General features: G+C 40.0%; 1 protein-coding gene across 5 annotated transcripts in view; it reads right to left on the bottom strand.

The window, feature by feature from the left end:
• The window catches only part of CFAP91 (cilia and flagella associated protein 91), a 96,613-nt gene that overhangs the window by 7,975 nt on the left and 69,093 nt on the right, over positions 1–19,545 (bottom strand). For 4 of the 5 annotated variants that reach the window (XM_061399102.1, XM_061399185.1, XM_061399341.1 and 1 more), the window contains 3 exons: positions 17,914–18,135; positions 14,230–14,378; positions 13,598–13,689 (listed from right to left, as the gene is read on the bottom strand). In XM_061399102.1, the coding sequence (XP_061255086.1) occupies positions 13,598–13,689; positions 14,230–14,378; positions 17,914–18,135 (463 nt within the window). The remainder of the gene's footprint in view (positions 1–13,597; positions 13,690–14,229; positions 14,379–17,913; positions 18,136–19,545) is intronic. The other variant, XM_061399260.1, reaches the window with a different exon arrangement.

The raw sequence follows: 19,545 nt of genomic DNA, 5'->3' as shown, positions 1-19,545 counted from the left end.
GCAAGAATATACAATGGATTAAAGACAATCTCTTTAACAAGTGGTGCTGGGAAATCTGGTCAACCACTTGTAAAAGAATGAAACTAGAACACTTTCTAACACCATACACAAAAATAAACTCAAAATGGATTAAAGATCTCAACATAAGACCAGAAACTATAAAACTCCTAGAGGAGAACATAGGCAAAACACTCTCTGACATTCATCACAGCAGGATCCTCTATGACCCACTTCCCAGAATATTGGAAATAAAAACAAAAATAAACAAATGGGACCTAATTAACCTTAAAAGCTTCTGCACATCAAAGGAAACTATTAGCAAGGTGAAAAGACAGCCTTCAGAATGGGAGAAAATAATAGCAAATGAAGCAACCGACAAACAACTAATCTCAAAAATATACAAGCAACTCCTACAGCTCAACAATTATAAATATATATGCACCCAATATAGGAGCACCGCAATATGTAAGACAAATGCTAACAAGTATGAAAGGGGAAATTAACAATAACACAATAATAGTAGGAGACATTAATACCCCACTCACACCTATGGATAGATCAACTAAACAGAAAAGTAACAAGGAAACACAAACTTTAAATGATACAATAGACCAGTTAGACCTAATTGATATCTATAAGACATTTCACCCCAAAACAATGAATTTCACCTTTTTCTCAAGCGCACATGGAACCTTCTCCAGGACAGATCACATCCTGGGCCACAAATCTAGCCTTGGTAAATTCAAAAAAATTGAAATCATTCCAAGCATCTTTTCTGACCACAATACAGTAAGATTAGATCTCAATTACAGGAGAAAAAAATATTAAAAATTCCAACATATGGAGGCTGAACAACACACTGCTGAATAACCAACAAATCAGAGAAGAATTCAAAAAAGAAATCAAAATATGCATAGAAATGAATGAAAATGAAAACACAACAACCCAAAACCTATGGGACACTGTAAAAGCAGTGCTAAGGGAAAAGTTGATAGCAATACAGGCATACCTCAAGAAACAAGAAAAAAGTCAAATAAATAACCTAACTCTACACCTAAAGCAACTAGAAAAGGAAGAAATGAAGAACCCCAGTGTTAGTAGAAGGAAAGAAATCTTAAAAATGAGGGCAGAAATAAATGCAAAAGAAACAAAGGAGACAATAGCAGAAATCAACAAAGCCAAAAGCTGGTTCTTTGAAAGGATAAATACAATTGACAAACCATTAGCTAGACTCATCAAGAAACAAAGGGAGAAAAATCAAATCAATAAAATTAGAAATGAAAATGGAGAGATCACAACAGACAACACACAAATACAAAGGATCATAAGACACTACTATCAGCAATTATATGCCAATAAAATGGACAACGTGGAAGAAATGGACAAATTCTTAGAAAAGTACAACTTTCCAAAACTGAACCAGGAAGAAATAGAAAATCTTAACAGACCCATCACAAGCACGGAAATTGAAAGTGTAATCAGAAATCTTCCAGCAAATAAAAGCCCAGGTCCAGACGGCTTCACAGCTGAATTCTACCAAAAATTTAGAGAAGAGCTGACACCTGTCCTACTCAAACTCTTCCAGAAAATTGCAGATGAAGGTAAACTTCCAAACTCATTCTATAAGGCCACCATCACCCTAATACCAAAACCTGACAAAGATGCCACAAAAAAAGAAAACTACAGGCCAATATCACTGTTGAACATAGATGAAAAAATCCTTAACAAAATTCTAGCAATCAGAATCCAACAACACATTAAAAAGATCATACACCATGACCATGTGGGCTTTACCCCAGGGATGCAAGGATTCTTCAATATCCACAAACCAATCAATGTAATACACCACATTAACAAATTGAAAAATAAAAGCCATATGATTATCTCAATAGATGCAGAGAAAGCCTTTGATAAAATTCAATATCCATTTATGATAAAAACTCTCCAGAAAGCAGGAATAGAAGGAACATACCTCAACATAATAAAAGCTATATATGACAAACCCACAGCAAACATTATCCTAAATGGTGAAAAACTGAAAGCATTTCCCTTAAAGCCAGGAATAAGACAAGGGTGCCCACTCTCACCACTACTGTTCAACATAGTTTTGGAAGTTTTGGCCACAGCAATCAGAGCAGAAAAAGAAATAAAAGGAATCCAAATTGGAAAATAAGAAGTAAAACTCTCACTGTTTGCACATGACATGATCCCCTACATAGAAAACCCTAAAGACTCCACCAGAAAATTACTAGAACTAATCAATGAATATAGTAAAGTTGCAGGATATAAAATCAACACACAGAAATCCCTTGCATTCCTATACACTAATAATGAGGAAATAGAGAAATTAAGGAAACAATTCCATTCACCATCGCAACGGAAAGAATAAAATACTTAGGAATATATCTACCTAAAGAAACTAAAGACCTATATATAGAAAACTATAAAACACTGATGAAAGAAATCAAAGAGGACACTAATAGATGGAGAAATATACCATGTTCATGGATTGGAAGAATCAATATAGTGAAAATGAGTATACTACCCAAAGCAATCTATAGATTCAATGCAATCCCTATCAAGCTACCAACGGTATTTTTCACAGGACTGGAACAAATAATTTTACAATTTGTATGGAAACACAAAAAACCTCGAATAGCCAAAGCAATCTTGAGAAAGAAGAATGGAACTGGAGGAATCAACCTGCCTGACTTCAGGCTCTACTACAAAGCCACAGTCATCAAGACAGTATGGTACTGGCACAAAGACAGAAATTTGGATCAATGGAACAAAATAGAAAGCCCAGAGATAAACCCATGCACCTATGGACACCTTATCTTTGACAAAGGAGGCAAGAATATACAGTGGAGAAAAGACAATCTCTTTAACAAGTGGTGCTGGGAAATCTGGTCAACCACTTGTAAAAGAATGAAACTAGAACACTTTCTAACACCATACACAAAAATAAACTCAAAATGGATTAAAGATCTAAACGTAAGACCAGAAACTATAAAACTCCTAGAGGAGAACATAGGCAAAACACTCTCCGACATACATCACAGCAGGATCCTTTATGACCCACCTCCCAGAATATTGGAAATAAAAGCAAAAATAAACAAATGGGATCTAATTAAAATTAAAAGCTTCTGCACAACAAAAGAAACTATAAGCAAGGTGAAAAGACAGCCTTCAGAATGGGAGAAAATAATAGCAAATGAAGCAACAAACAACTAATCTCAAAAATATACAAGCAACTCCTGCAGCTCAATTTCAGAAAAATAAATGACCCAATCAAAAAATGGGCCAAAGAACTAAACAGACATTTTTCCAAAGAAGACATACAGATGGCTAACAAAAACATGAAAAGATGCTCAACATCACTCATTATCAGAGAAATGCAAATCAAAACCACTATGAGGTACCATTTCACGCCAGTCAGAATGGCTGCGATCCAAAAGTCTACAAGCAATAAATGCTGGAGAGGGTGTGGAGAAAAGGGAACCCTCTTACACTGTTGGTGGGAATGCAAACTAGTACAGCCACTATGGAGAACAGTGTGGAGATTCCTTAAAAAACTGGAAATAGAACTGCCTTTTGACCCAGCAATCCCACTGCTGGGCATACACACCGAGGAAACCAGAATTGAAAGAGACATGTGTACCCCAGTGTTCATCGCAACACTGTTCACAATAGCCAGAACATGGAAGCAACCTAGATGTCCATCAGCAGATGAATGGATAAGAAAGCTGTGGTACATATACAAAATGGAGTATTACTCAGCCATTAGAAAGAATACATTTGAATCAGTTCTAATGAGGTGGATGAAATTGGAGCCTATTATACAGAGTGAAGAAAGCCAGAAAGAAAAACACCAATACAATATACTAATGCATATATATGGAATTTAGAAAGATGGTAACAATAACCCTGTATACGAGACAGCAAAAGAGACACTGATGTATAGAACAGTCTTTTGGACTCTGTGGGAGAGGGAGGGGGGGATGATTTGGGAGAATGCCATTAAAACATGTATAATATCATATAAGAAATGAATCGCCAGTCCAGGTTCGATGCAGGATACAGGAAGCTTGGGGCTGGTGCACTGAGATGACCCAGAGGGATGGTATGGGGAGGGAGGTGGCAGGGGGGTTCAGGATGGGGAATACGTGTACACCCATGGCAGATGCATGTTGATGTATGGCAAAACCAATACAATATTGTAAAGTAAAAAATAAATAAATAAATTAATTTTAAAAAAATTTAACCTCAAAAAATAAAAATAAAAGAATATTGGACTGGGTTGCCATTCCCTTCTCCAGGGGATCTTCCTTACCTATCAATAATTACTTTAAATGTAAATGAACTAAATGCTCCAATCAAAAGCCACGGTGACTGAATGTATACACAATGGAACCATATATATGCTGCCTATAAGAGACTCACTTGGGACCTCCCTGATAGTGCACTGGATAAGAATCTGTCTGCCAGTGCAGGGGACTCGGGTTTGATCCCTGGTCTGGGAAAATTTCACATGCCTCACAGAAACTAAGCCTGTGCACATAGCTACTATGCACACAGCTACTGAGCCTGCGTGCTGCAACTATTGAAGCCTGCTTGCCTAGAGCCTATGCTCCACCAAGAGAAGCCATCGCAATGAGAGGCCTGAGCACTGCAGCAGAGTAGCGCCACCTCGTTGCAACTAGAGAAAAGCCCACACAAAGCAATGAAGACCCATTGCAGTCGAAAATAAAAATAAATTAAAAAAAAAAAAGATTCACTTGACATCAGAGGATAGAAAAAGGTGTTATGTGCAGAAAGAAATCAACAGAAAAGCAGGGGTGAAATACTTATATCAGACAAAACAAATATTAAAACAAAGGTTGTTACAAGAGCCAAAGAAGGACATTATATAATAATCAAGGGATCAGTCCAAAAAGAAGAAATAATTATAAATATATATGTACCCAACACAGGAGCACTTTAATTCATAAGGAAAATATTAACAGACATAAAGAGAGAAGTCAACAGTAACACACAATACTAGGGTGTGTGTGTGTGTGTGTGTGTGAAAGAATTTATTTTATAGCAAGACCTAGGATATGGGTCCCTCTGTCACAGGCAATGAAAAATGAAATTATTCAGAAATTTCTCTGCAGTGAAATACAAACAGCTGTCCTGCAAGAATAGTCTTCTCTTCATCTAGAAATTTCCATATTTATAGAAAACCCCAAAACATTTTAATCTTTGTTTGTTTGACTCCATCCAGGTTTCCAATACTAGGCACTTTAACACCCCACTTACATCAATGAACAGGTCATCCACATATATAATTAATAAGGAAACACTGGCCTTAAATGACACACCAGACCAGATGAACTTACTAGATATGTATACAGAACATGTAATCCAAAAGCAGAAGAATATACATTCCTTCCAAGTGCACATGGAACATTCCCCAGAATAAATTACATGCTAGGCCACAAGACGCCTATTGCCAAATTCAGACTTAAATTGAAGAAAGTAGGGAAAACCACTAGACCATTCAGGTATGACCTAAATCAAATCCCATACGACTATACAGTGGAAGTGAGAAATACATTCAAGGGATTAGAACTGATAGAGTGCCTCAAGAACTATGGATGGAGACTTGTGACACTGTACAGGAGACAGGGATCAAGACCATGTTCAAGAAAAAGAAATGCAAAAAAGCAAAATGGTTGTCTGAGGAGGCCTTACAAATAGCTGAGAAAAGAAGAGAAGCTAAAGGCAAAGGAGAAAAGGAAAGATATATCCATTTGAATGCAGAGTCCCAAGAGAATAGCAACGAGAGATAAGAAAGCCTTCTTCAATGATCAGTGCAAAGAAATAGAGGAAAACAATAGAATGGGAAAGACTAGAGATCTCTTCCAGAAAATTCAACATACCAAGGGAACATTTCATGCAAAGATGGGCTCAATAAAGGACAAAAATGGTACGGACTTAACAGAAGAAGAAGATATAAAGAAGAGGTCGCAAGAATACAGAGAACTGTATATAAAACATCTTCATGACCCAGATAATCATGATGGTGTGATTGCTCACCTAGAGCCAGACATCCTGGAATTTTGGAAGTCAGGTGGGCCTTAAGAAGCATCACTATGAACAAAGCTAGTGGAGGTGATGGAATTCCAGTTGAGATATTTAAAATCCTAAAAGATGATGCTGTGAAAGTGCTGCACTCAACATGCCAGCAAATTTGGAAAACTCAGCAGTGGCCACAGGACTGGAAAAGGTCAGTTTTCATTCCAATCCCAAAGAAAGGCAATGCCAAAGAATGCTCAACCTACCGCACAATTGCCCTCATCTCACACATTAGCAAAGTCATGCTCAAAATTCTCCAAGCCAGGCTTCAATAGTACGTGAACCATGAACTTCCAGATGTTAAAGCTGGTTTTAGAAAAGGCAGAGGAACCAGGGATCAAATTCCCAACATCTGCTGGATCATCAAAAAAACAACAGAGTTCTGGAAAAAACATCTATTTCTGCTTTACTAACTATGCCAAAGCCTTTGACTGTGTGTATCACAACAAACTGTGGGAAATTCCTCAAAAGATGGGAATACCAGACCACCTGACCTGCCTCTTGAGAAATCTGTATACAGGTCAGGAAGCAACAGTTAGAACTGGACATGGAACAACAGATTGGTTCCAAATTAGGAAAGGAGTACATCAAGGCTGTATATTGTCACCCTGCTTATTTAATTTATATGCAGAGTACACCATGAGAAACGCTGGGCTGGATGAAGCACAAGCTGGAATCCAGATTACCAGGAGAAATATCAATAACTCATATATACAGATGACACCACCCTTATGGTAGAAAGCAAAGAACTAAAGAGCCTCCTTGGAGAAGGCAATGGCACCCCACTCCAGTACTCTTGCCTGGAAAATCCCATGGACGGAGGAGCCTGGTAGGCAGCAGTCCACGGGGTCGCCCAGAGTCAGACACGACTGAGCGACTTCACTTTCACTTTTCACTTTCATGCACTGGAGAAGGAAATGGCAACCCACTCCAGTGTTCATGCCTGGAGAATCCCAGGGACGGGGAAGCCTGGTGGGCTGCTGTCTATGGGGTCGCACAGAGTCAGACACAACTGAAGTGACTTAGCAGCAAAGAGCCTCCTGATGAAAGTGAAAGAGGAGAGAGAAAAAGTTGGCTTAAAACTCAGCATTCAAAATACTAAGATCATGGCATCTGGTCCCATCATTTCATGGCAAATAGATGGGGAAACAGTGACAGACTTTATTTTTTTGGGCTCCAAAATCAACGTAGATGGTGACTGTAGCCATGAAATTAAAAGACGCTAACTCCTTGGGAGAAAAGTTATGACCAACCTAGACAGCATATTCAAAAGCAGAGACATTACTTTGCCAACAAAGGTCTGTCTATTCAAAGCTATGGTTTTTCCAGTAGTTGCATATGGATGTGAGAGTTGGACTATAAAGAAAGTTGAGCACTGAAGAATTGATGCTTTTGAACTGTGATGTTGGAGAAGACTCTTAAGAGTGTCTTGGAAAGCAAGGAGATCCAACCAGTCCATCCTAAAGGAAATCAACCCTGAATATTCATTGGAAGGACTGATGCTGAAGCTAAAACTCCAATACTTTGGCCACCTGATGCAAAGAACTGACCTATTTGAAAAGACCCTGATGCTGGGAAAGATTGAAGGTGGGAGGGGAAGGGGACAACAGAGGATGAGATGGTTGGATGGCATCACTGACTCAATGGACATGAGTTTGAGTAAACTCTGGGAATTGGTGATGGACAGGGAGGCCTGGCGTGCTGCAGTCATGGGGTCGCAAAGAGACAGACACGACTGAGCGACTGAACTGAACTGAGGCCACAAGACAAGTCTCAATAAATTTAACAAAACGTAAATCTCACCATCTTTCATAAGTACAACTCTGAAACTAAAAGCCAACACTGAGAAAATACTAAAAACATGCAGAGGCCAAATAATATGCCACTAACATCCAATGGATCACTAAAGAAGTCAAAGAAGAAATTTAAAAAATACATGGAGACACATGAAGTAAAACATGCAATGATCCAAATCTCTGGGATGTCGCAAAAGCAGCTCTTAAGAGGAAAGTTTATAGTGATACAAGCCTACCTCAGGAAAGAAATATCTCAAACCAAGAACCTGATCATACACCGAGCAACTAACAGAAGTCAGTAGAAGAAAAGAAGTCAAAGATCAGAGAAGAAATAATTGAAATGTAGCCTAATTCTTAAAAAGTAGAAAAGATCAATGAAAATAAGAGCTCTTGCTTTGAGAAAATTAATAAATCCTCTGTGAAACTCATCAAGAAAAAAAGAGGGACCAAATGAATAAAATCAGAAATGAAAAAGAAGCTATAACCAACACCACAGAAATAAGAGAAGAATATGAACAACTGTATACCAATAAAATAAAGAACCAAGAAGTAATGGACAGATTACTAGTAACGTAGAATCTCACAAGGCTAAACCAGGAAAAATAGAAAGTGTAAAAGAGCAAGTACCAGTACTGAAATTGAATAAGTAATAAAAAAAAAAATTCCCAACAAACAAAACTCTGGACCAGATGGCTTCACGGGTAAATACCTACTCTCAAACTTTTCAAAAAACTGCAGCGGGAGGAATGCTTCTTAACCACCTCATCTTCTGTCTCCCCTTCTCCTCCTGACGTCAGTCCTTCCCAGGATCAGGGTCTTTTCCAATGAGCTGGCTCCTCACATTATTTACAATAGCCAGGATATGGAAGCAACTTATATGTCCATCAACAGATGAAAGGATAAAAAGACATGGGTATGTGTGTGTTTACACACATACATAATGGAATACTACAGAACCATAAGCAGAAAACAAGCTTGCCATTTGCAACAACATGGATTGATGTGGAAGGTATTGTGCTTCGTGAAATAAATCAGACAGACAAATACTGCAGTTATCACTTACATGTGGAATCTCAAAAAATCTAACAAATGAATTCAACAAAACAGAAACAGATTCACAGATACAGAGAACAAACAAGTGGTTACCAGTGAGGAAAGGGCAGTTGGGAGGGGCAAGATAGGGATAAGGGATTAAGAGATATCAACTACCATGTATAAAGTAAATAAGCTACAAGGATATATCGCACAGCACAGGGAATATAGCCAATATATAATAACTTTAAACAATGTCATCTATAAACATTTTAAATCATTGTTGTACAGCTGAAACTAATAAGTCAATAGACCTCAATAGAATTTTTTTAATACATCCAAATAAATCAATAATGAGATATCTCAAATGGTCTGTATGTGATAGTTCTTAATTTGGGGTAAAGAGTATTTATAATGCATGGATGCCTTACTTGGAAAGAGAAAGAAATATAATGTGTACTCCTCATCCAGATGGCCTTCTTCATTTGGGCTACGTCCATATAAAGGGAAGAGGTTAGGATTTGCTCCGTTTGCCCACAGATGACTCCCACTGATCCCTATAGATCAAGACTCCTTCAGCTCCTTCCTCTCAGAGTCAGGAGAAGCTGGGGGAGGGGGTCATAAACTAGTAACTGTTAAACACAGGATTTCTCCCCTTCTTCAGGTGAACTGATATGAAACAGGCTGACCTCACTTTGTATTGAGGAGGAGAAAGGAGTTGCTTATTTTCTTAAGGATCTAGAAAACATAAGGTCCCTTTTATAATAAAAAGTGATACAGGAATACTTCTTATTTGATCTGAAAATTGAAGTTTTTTGGTAGAGGCACTATCATACACTGTTGATGGGAATATGAATTGAACAGTTTTTTGTGGGGGCAGTGTGGTGGTATCTATCAAAATGCAAAACACACATACTGTATTTCCAGCATTGTACTACTAGGAGTCTAACCTCAGACGAATGACCAGGGTGTTCACAGCTATTTACAGGAAAACACACAGGAATAAACTAAGTGCTCACTGCTGGGGGTACTGGTTGAAAAACTACGGTACAATCATGTAATGGGAAAACAGGGTATTTCTTTGTTCTCTTCTAATGCATGAGAACTCCACCATTCCTTAATCCCTAGTTACGTGATCTGAAATATTACACTTCTCTTAAACCTGTCTAGACTTCTCCTGCAAACTCTTAAAACCTCCCAGGCTCATATTTCACTTAATATTGATCTACTGGCCGCACCTCCTCCCTCTGGGCTCAGGACTACCACTAGTACCATGAAAGCTCTGGAAGAACATTGTTTCTTTAAAACACATTTTTTTTTCTTCTCCTCCTCTATTGAATAAAAGCAGGAATCTTTAAAAGCATGCCACTTTTGGCAAATGATAACTGAGGCTATTTCTACTGAGATGAGCTCTGGCAGGAACAAAAGATATTGTGACTCAGCAGAACTGCAGAATAACGTTAGGTCTGTGAGGCTTCCCGCTTTTCAGCACCTGACTTGCACGTGCCCTGACTCCAAAAGGCGGCCACGGTTGGAAAACCCTGCAAACTCTCAACATTTGTTTCACATTGAAAAAATCAAATCACAAAACACAAGCTGATGGTTACAGAAGAGGAATGACATGGGGGAGGGATAAATTAGGAATATGGAATTAACATATACCCCCCAACCAGTAATGCTGAAGAAGCTGAACTTGAACGGTTCTATGAAGACCTACAAGACCTTTTAGAACTAACACCCAAAAAAGATGTCCTTTTCATTATAGGGGACTGGAATGCAAAAGTAGGAAGTCAAGAAACACCTGGAGTAACAGGCAAATTTGGCCTTGCAATACGGAATGAAGCAGGGCAAAGACTAATAGAGTTTTGCCAAGAAAATGCACTGGTCATAACAAACACCCTCTTCCAACAACACAAGAGGACTCTACACATGGACATCACCAGAGGGTCAACACCGAAATCTGACTGATTATATTCTTTGCAGCCAAAGATGGAGAAGCTCTATACAGTCAGCAAAAACAAGACCAGGAGCTGACTGTGGCTCAGACCATGAACTCCTTATTGCCAAATTCAGACTTAAATTGAAGAAAGTAGGGAAAACTACTAGACCATTCAGGTATGACCTAAATCAAATCCCTTATGATTATACAGTGTAAGTGAGAAATAGATTTAAGGGCCTAGATCTGATAGATAAGAGTGCCTGATGAACTATGGAATGAGGTTCGTGACACTGTACAGGAGACAGGGATCAAGACCATTCCCATGGAACAGAAATGCAAAAAAGCAAAATGGCTGTCTGGGGAGGCCTTACAAATAGCTGTGAAAAGAAGAGAAGCGAAAAGCAAAGGAGAAAAGGAAAGATATGAACATCTGAATGCAGAGTTCCAAAGAATAGCAAGAAGAGATAAGAAAGCCTTCTTCAGCGATCAATGCAAAGAAATAGAGGAAAACAACAGAATGGGAAAGACTAGGGATCTCTTCAAGAAAATCAGAGATACCAAAGGAACATTTCATGCAAAGATGAGCTCGATAAAGGACAGAAATGGTATGGACCTAACAGAAGCAGAAGATATTAAGAAGAGATGGCAAGAATACACAGAAGAACTGTACAAAAAAGATCTTCACGACCCAGATAATCACGATGGTGTGATCACTGACCTAGAGCCAGACATCCTGGAATGTGAAGTCAAGTGGGCCTTAGAAAGCATCACTACAAACAAAGCTAGTGGAGGTGATGGAATTCCAGTTGAGCTATTCCAAATCCTGAAAGATGATGCTGTGAAAGTGATGCACTCAATATGCCAGCAAATTTGGAAGACTCAGCAGTGGCCACAGGACTGGAAAAGCTGAGTTTTCATTCCAATCCCAAAGAAAGACAATGCCAAAGAATGCTCAAACTACCGCACAATTGCACTCATCTCACACGCTAGTAAAGTAATGCTCAAAATTCTCTAAGCCAGGCTTCAGCAATATGTGAACTGTGAACTTCCTGATGTTCAAGCTGGTTTTAGAAAAGGCAGAGGAACCAGAGATCAAATCGCCAACATCCGCTGGATCATCGAAAAAGCAAGAGAGTTCCAGAAAAACATCTATTTCTGCTTTATTGACTATGCCAAAGCCTTTGACTGTGTGGATCACAATAAACTGTGGAAAATTCTGAAAGAGATGGCAATACCAGACCACCTGATCTGCCTCTTGAGAAATCTGTATGCAGGTCAGGAAGCAACAGTTAGAACTGGACATGGAACAACAGACTGGTTCCAAATAGGAAAAGGAGTTTGTCAAGGCTGTATATCGTCACCCTGTTTATTTAACTTATATGCAGAGTACATCATGAGAAATGCTGGACTGGAAGAAACACAAGCTGGAATCAAGACTGCCGGGAGAAATATCAATAACCTCAGATATGCAGATGATACCACCCTTATGGCAGAAAGTGAAGAGGAACTCAAAAGCCTCTTGATGAAGGTGAAAGAGGAGAGTGAAAAAGTTGGCTTAAAGCTCAACAATCACAAAACGAAGATCATGGCATCCGGTCCCACCACTTCATGGGAAATAGATGGGGAAACAGTGGAAACAGTGTCAGACTTTATTTTTGGGGGCTCCAAAATCACTGCAGATGGTGACTGCAACCATGAAATTAAAAGACGCTCACTCCTTGGAAGGAAAGTTATGACCAACCTAGATAGCATATGCAAAAGCAGAGACATTACTTTGCCAACAAAGGTTCGTCTAGTCAAGGCTATGGTTTTTCCTGTGGTCATGTATGGATGTGAGAGTTGGACTGTGAAGAAGGCTGAGCGCTGAATAATTGATGCTTTTGAACTGTGGTGTTGGAGAAGACTCTTGAGAGTCCCTTGGACTGCAAGGAGATCCAGCCAGTCCATTCTGAAGGAGATCAGCCCTGGGATTTCTTTGGAAGGACTGATGCTAAAGCTGAAACTCCAGTACTTTGGCCACCTCATGCGAAGAGTTGACTCATTGGAAAAGACTCTGATGCTGGGAGGGATTGGGGGCAGGAGGAGAAGGGGACGACAGAAGATGAGATGGCTGGATGGCATCACTGACTTGATGGACGTGAGTCTGAGTGAACTCCGGGAGTTGGTGATGGACAGGGAGGCCTGGCATGCTGCGATTCATGGGGTCGCAAAGAGTCGGACACGACTGAGCGACTGATCTGATCTGATATATAAAATAAACAAGGATTTTCTGTATAGCACAGGGAACTATATTCAATATCTTGTTAACCTACAGTGGAAAAGAATCAGAAGATATGTGTATGAGTTATACATATATAAATAACAATCATTTTGCTGTATACCTGAAACTAACATAATATTGTAAATCAACTATTTCAATCAAAAACAAAACCCCCAAAATACACCTCTTCTGAGAACTTGAGAACTGCATCTTAAAGAAGGTTTGGAATTTAATGCTTCATCAAACTTTTTAGAACCGCATGCATCCATACTGGAGGAGATTATATTTTGCCATTGGACAGCATCAAGAGAACTTGACAAACTTTGAAGATAACTCTGATTTCTCTTCAGAATTTCCCCCATACCTCTGCTCAGTTTTAAATCTCTGGAATATTGAAAATAGCTTATATCTTTAAAAAGATTATCGAGTGAAGCATTTATGTTGGCTTACCCTTTTCTTTGACAAAATCCTTTTGCACCTCTGGGATTAGGAAACTGTAAACCAACTCGGCCACGATCTCCTCTGACTGAAGCTGAGTTCGACTAAAAAATGAGAACATATTAAAAGTGTTTCCTTTGCTGCCTTGCTTGAGCTACCGATTTATACTTGGATCCTCCTTGTGTGCGTAAGGAGCTCCACTGCTCAGATCCTACGACTGCCTTTTCCTTGAGTGATCTGAAATAGCACATTCCTGGTGAGTTTCCTTAACTCCATGGAAAATCCAAATTTGTCCTTTACTTCCCCTGCCTCCCAGGAAAGGAGTGTTAAGAGACATAATTTATACATGGAAGCCAAAAACCTTGAGGTGATATCCAAGTAAAATTGGACATACTCACATTTCTTTCAAGCTTTGTGATATTCTAAAAGTAAGAAATATGAAAGTGATACAGACTGCAGAGGATAACCGAAAATTCTATTCCCAATGTGTGGCTCCTGCCATACAAAGGCTGCCGTTAAAGCATACTGAAGCATGAGTTAGTTATTTGTTTCTCCTTGGTGGTGAAATCTTAGGCTCTTGAAAAACACACATGAATAACAGCAAAGGGGCTGTCCATCCCACCATCTGTCCCCTTGATACACACCGGCTTTCCATTTCATAAGCAATGTCATTGATTTCCTCAGCCATCTTCTCTATTTCCGCCCTGGCTTGTTCTTCTGCAGTATTCTCTTCAGTGTTCAGTATTATGTCCTCCAGATAGGAAGTTACAGTGCTTTGGTGAACTTTAATCACCTGCAAAAGTCCCAAATACTCCAGCTACTCAGAAAAGGAATGCCACTACCATAATCAAGACAAGAAAAATGCACAAACATTGGCCGACATTTTTAGCATGTCTATTTCATTTATCAAGTCAATAGTCCCTGCACTGTACATTCCTTTAAAAACAAAAAAACAAAACTGTAGTCCATTTCTAATTCACCTGTATCTACTCATTCTGGGCAGACTCTACATATTTGGCTCATTTTAGAATTATGGGTCTCAATTTGGGGTGGGTAATACAAAACACTGCAAAAAGATCACAGGCTTAACTCAGGAACTCTGTTTTAGGTCCTGGCTTTTTTCTTACCAGCAGTGTGACTTGGTCAAGCTACCTAACTGTGGCAGAGGCTAAGACATACACAACATCCTTTCTCTCCTTCCTCTTAAAGGATTCTTAAAGCGAAAGACCTAGCTTATTTTTTTCTCTCATTTCTCATGTCATGGGGACAAAATGCAGGAGGCACCAGTCATCTTAAACTGCCGTGAGGGTCACGCCCTAGGGACAGAAAAGCAGAAATCAAGAAGGATTCTGGGTCTCTGATGAATTTTTTTAAACTATCATATCAGTCCTGGACTGCTTCTTTTTAAAGCTTTCTGAAATTGTGAAATAGAATATACATTTAGAAAAGTGCAGAGCACATAAATGTACAGTGTAATGAATTCTGGTCAAGCCACTGGTAGTATCCCAGAGGTCACAGTGGGTTCCATCTGACCACAGCTCATTTCCATTCTCATAAGTTTATGGTAGACTTCATTTTCTTTAGAGTTTTGCTCAAGATTTCAGTCATAAATACAATTTAGTTTTGCCTGTTTGATAGGTAGATACACAGGAAGTATCAAAAACAGCAAGGGTGTCATACTTTGTTCTCTATGTAGTCTCAATAGATTTTGAGCTTTGGGGGATAAGAGTACTTTCTATTTAATGTCTAAATATTTCTTTATATCTGAGATAATGCTTGGGACTCAGTAACAACTTAGTACCTGTTTCTTGACTGGTGCTGCAGCAGGACTCTGAATATGAAATGTTTACTGTGTACCTGTGAAATACCAAGTCCATATCCTTGAATCCCTGTGCCTCCCTTATGGGAGAGACCCAGTGACCATAGTTTAATATGGTATCAGCCAACCAACCAACATATATTTTCTCAGTGCCTATTATGTACAGAGGGCTACGCTGGTGCTGCGGAAGGCACAAGGGATATACAACATGCCTGCTACCATGGAGACCACAATCTTATTCAGGAGACAAATCACACCTAGAACGGAGCAATTGGACAGCTGAGTCTTGTTCAGAGGTGGGAAGTTTAATGGGGTCTACTTCTAACAATATATGTACTTGTGTGTTTACATACATCTTTATAAATGTGTGTTTGTGGACACATTTGTGCTTGTATGTGCATAAGTGATAAAGGAAACGTTCGGGTGGCTATATGTGTGTCTATGTGCTCCTCCACATCTTTGCTAATACTGTGCTCATGGGGTTATGATGTGCTCATGGGGTTATGTTTGTGAATGTGTCTTCATGTATGCACATGAAGTGTATATGAGTTTAAATATGAGTCTATGACTATGTTTCTCAATATATGTTATTTTTCTGGAAATTTACTAATGTGTACATTTCTGGGTTTTGGTATATTTATGTGCATGCAAGCATACTTATCTGTGAAAGGATCATATGATGGAAGATAGGAAATTTAAATGATGCATGGGGGCATCCCTAGATGGATACATTCTTTACATGAACGATCCTTAAATCAGGCCAGAAGGGTCATTTTAACCCTTTAATGCCCCTCCCAGACGTGCTGGCATTTCCTGGGGCTGTTCCCATCTAGAAGACACCTTCCTAGAAGTCTTTCACCAGTATCTTCCTTTCCGTATTTCTGAGTATAGTGGTTCTTTTGTCTCTCTCCTTTTATTCTCACTCCCAACTGGTTCTTCCCATCCCAGTTGGTTTTTCCTTAGTGATTTCAGTAGGGGACAGTAAGTTCTCATTTGCTAAAAATTGCTAAATCTCAGTAATTCTATTTAAAGAAAAGCTGTTAGGATGACAGGAAACTAGAATATGAATTATTATTATAGGCTGTTTGACACCAGAGATGATCCTCCACTCCAATTAAAAAGCTGAACTTTTTACAAAAGCTGACAATATACAACCTGCAAGTTTTTAAGCTGTATAGAAGATGGAAAATCTTTAATTTTAATCAATGTTTTAATTAGAAAAAACAGCAAATACTATTTATGAATCAATCCTAATTCCCTGGGAATTGGGTAAATCCTTAAAACCATAGATCAAATAAGAAAACCTCAAGTTGACATAGCATTATTTTTTCTTACCCGAGGAGCTCAAAAGTATCCATATTTACAATTCAGATAGCCTCCTGGACAGGAATTTTTTGTTTTTTTAAATTGGCACTTTTTAAAAAAGGTTGGCACTTTCCGTCTTTCCCATCTGGCCCAAGGGAGACTCACACAGTCTTTGCTTTGACATATTCTGGGTGTGCTGGCCGCCCACGCAGCCTCTTCTGTGCTCAAACCCCTCAGCCTGCCCAGCTTCCACCTCTGCATTCCTGGGGGTCAGACACCCTAACTGAAAGAACACACATCAAGCTCCCCAAGAAAGGGGACATATGCCCCCCAAACTCCAGGTGGCGGGGAGGGGGCGCAGGTATTAGTCACAGCACAGCTCCCTTAAAAGAAATCTTCCTCACAAATCCCCTCCAATTTTATCACTTGAGCTTTTGCATTCTTGATGAGGGCAAGAGTGCTTTGAGATATTATTGGTTCTTCAAATTTCCTCTGAGTTTGCATCTGGGTCAGTCTGGAATTTCACATCCGCTGGGTCTTGGTCAGAATTCTAATTTACCAGCCTGGCATTCCTAACTCCCACGTTTGTATCTTTAGTCAAAAAATCTCTTCTAAATTCCACCTTATATATTCATTTGCTGAAATGACACCTCTACCAAGATGTCTCAAACTAATGTAAATCAAACTCCTGATTCCACCCCGGCCCCAAACCTATTCCGCCCTCAGCTTTCCTGCCTCGGAAAACAACCGTCATCTCCCTACTCACTGACACCGGAAACTGGACTTTATACTTGACTTCACCCTATTTCTCACTCCAGCCTAAGTTAGTTCATCAGCCTCCTTTCAGGTCCCTTATTTCCACCCTGTCCTCCCTCCAACCTGTTCATACAACAAGTACCTCCAGTGACCTCGGTAAAAATGTGTCACTGGGCCCCATTTGTTTCCCTCATGAAACACCACATTTTCTTATTCTACCCTTATTTGCATGTTATATAGGATTTAAGCTCCAGGAGAGAAGGGGCCATGCCTGGTATTTCCCTCCAGAGTACCCCACAATGCCTTTACATACTGCTGGGCATATCCTAGGAACCCAATACATTATCTGTTGAAGACAATTAAAAAATGAAAGCCATCTCCTATCTTGAGGTTCCTTGGGTTTGACTCGGCTCCTTACAAACAGCTTCCTTATGACATCCCCACTTGCCTCCTTAAATATCTGGTCCTCCTCCTGCAGGCGCCTCTGCTCCACCTGGCGCCGGCCACTCTCTTCAGCTTCGCGCATCCGGCGCTGCCGCTCGGCCAGCATGGCCAGGGCGTGGACCCGCCTCTCCTCCTGCAGTCTCACCAGCTCTTTGGACAGGAAGTCAAACATGTCCGCCAGCACCCTTCCTTCCAGTCCAGCCAAATGGTTTTCAACCAGAGACACCTTAAAAATAATAATATGACTATGAGGATACAGATTCCACTAAGAAGTGTGATTCATCAGGAGGGATGTTAGATTACCCTCGACAGTCACTTCCCTTTCAGGACGCAACGGTTTTACTAGGAAAACTTACGATACAAACTTAGACTTGAGAAAGCAGATTGTTCAGCAATGGATGATAGTTTAGCAAAACATTAATTAGCATCCACACAATTTTTTTTTCCTTTCAATTTTATCCAGAAGGTAGAGTGCTATGTCTCCCCAGACATGAAGGCAAATGTCAAGGTTTTGATTAAAAGATAATACTGGAGTTCAAAAAAATAGAATCTCCTAGAAATTCACTCACGATACCTTTTAATTTTTCAATGCTTGGTCCTTTAACACCAAGTTTGGGGAATTTTCAAGCTTTTCAGTAACATGAAAGTAGAAAACCTTGGTACTTTTTTTATTAATTTAAGTAACTTCAAAGTCATTAAGAACTGCCTTTGAAACAGAGTAGGAAATAAGCCTACATGTCTATGTAGTCACTGAGGTAGATAGGGGCCCAGAGTTCCTGGCCAGGAATGAGCTACAGTGTTTATTTACGGATCCCTCTGTCCTGGCTTTGGCACAATGAGAATAAAAGTGTTTAAGAAGACTGTAGTGTGTTCCTGCTCCTAGCCTCAGTGGTAAGGGGGAAAGGCTCTTCTCCCAGACACTTGCTGCTCTCACACTGACGATTCCCCTTGATATAAGAGAGGGAGAAAATGAGAGGATCAGCACTGCTATAGGTACGCGAGACGCCCACTGCCCCAGATGCCGGCATCCCACAGGTGCAGCCAGGAGCAGCCGAAGGTAAACAGGGCGAGTCTGTGGCTATGTGACAGCTCTTCCCATTAATTCCTCCCTTAGCTCTTAGCTGTCCTCATGTCTATCAGTCAAGTATTTATCCACTAAATGGGACAGATGAATTAAAAACTCTGGATTGTCTTAGCTGTAGCTGCTCAAGTCTATAATCAGAAACCTTGAAGGGGCTGAAACAGGTGTTCTTGCACCCAGGTCCTGGGCATTCCATTGCCTGAGCATTCTGCTCTCTCTCTGAACAGATATGCAGCTCGTCTCCATCATTTCCAGGGCTCCAGGGCCCCCAGATTCAGAGACTCCAGCGCCCCCAGATTCAGAGACTCCAGCGACTACATTCTCCTCTTCCTTCTCTGGTCCCTTGGCTGGGTCTCACCATCTGTGGCTTTCTTCCTCCCTCCCCCAAACCAGCCCCCGTCACTCAGAGAGCACTCCCAGCCCTGCTGTCGCATGAAGGGAGCACAGAGGTGCTCGCTCCAGAGCTGCTGACCATTTGTGCCCAGTTCACAGCACGAGAGCTGTGTGTGTCACTAAAGGTGGGTAATATTAACTTTGCTGTACATCTACTTTCTT

The sequence above is a fragment of the Bos javanicus genome, chromosome 1 (assembly GCF_032452875.1).
Source record: "Bos javanicus breed banteng chromosome 1, ARS-OSU_banteng_1.0, whole genome shotgun sequence".
NCBI lineage: Eukaryota > Metazoa > Chordata > Mammalia > Artiodactyla > Bovidae > Bos > Bos javanicus.
The sequence above is the reverse complement of the archived record's forward strand: the minus strand, read 5'-3'. Positions and strand labels throughout refer to the sequence as shown.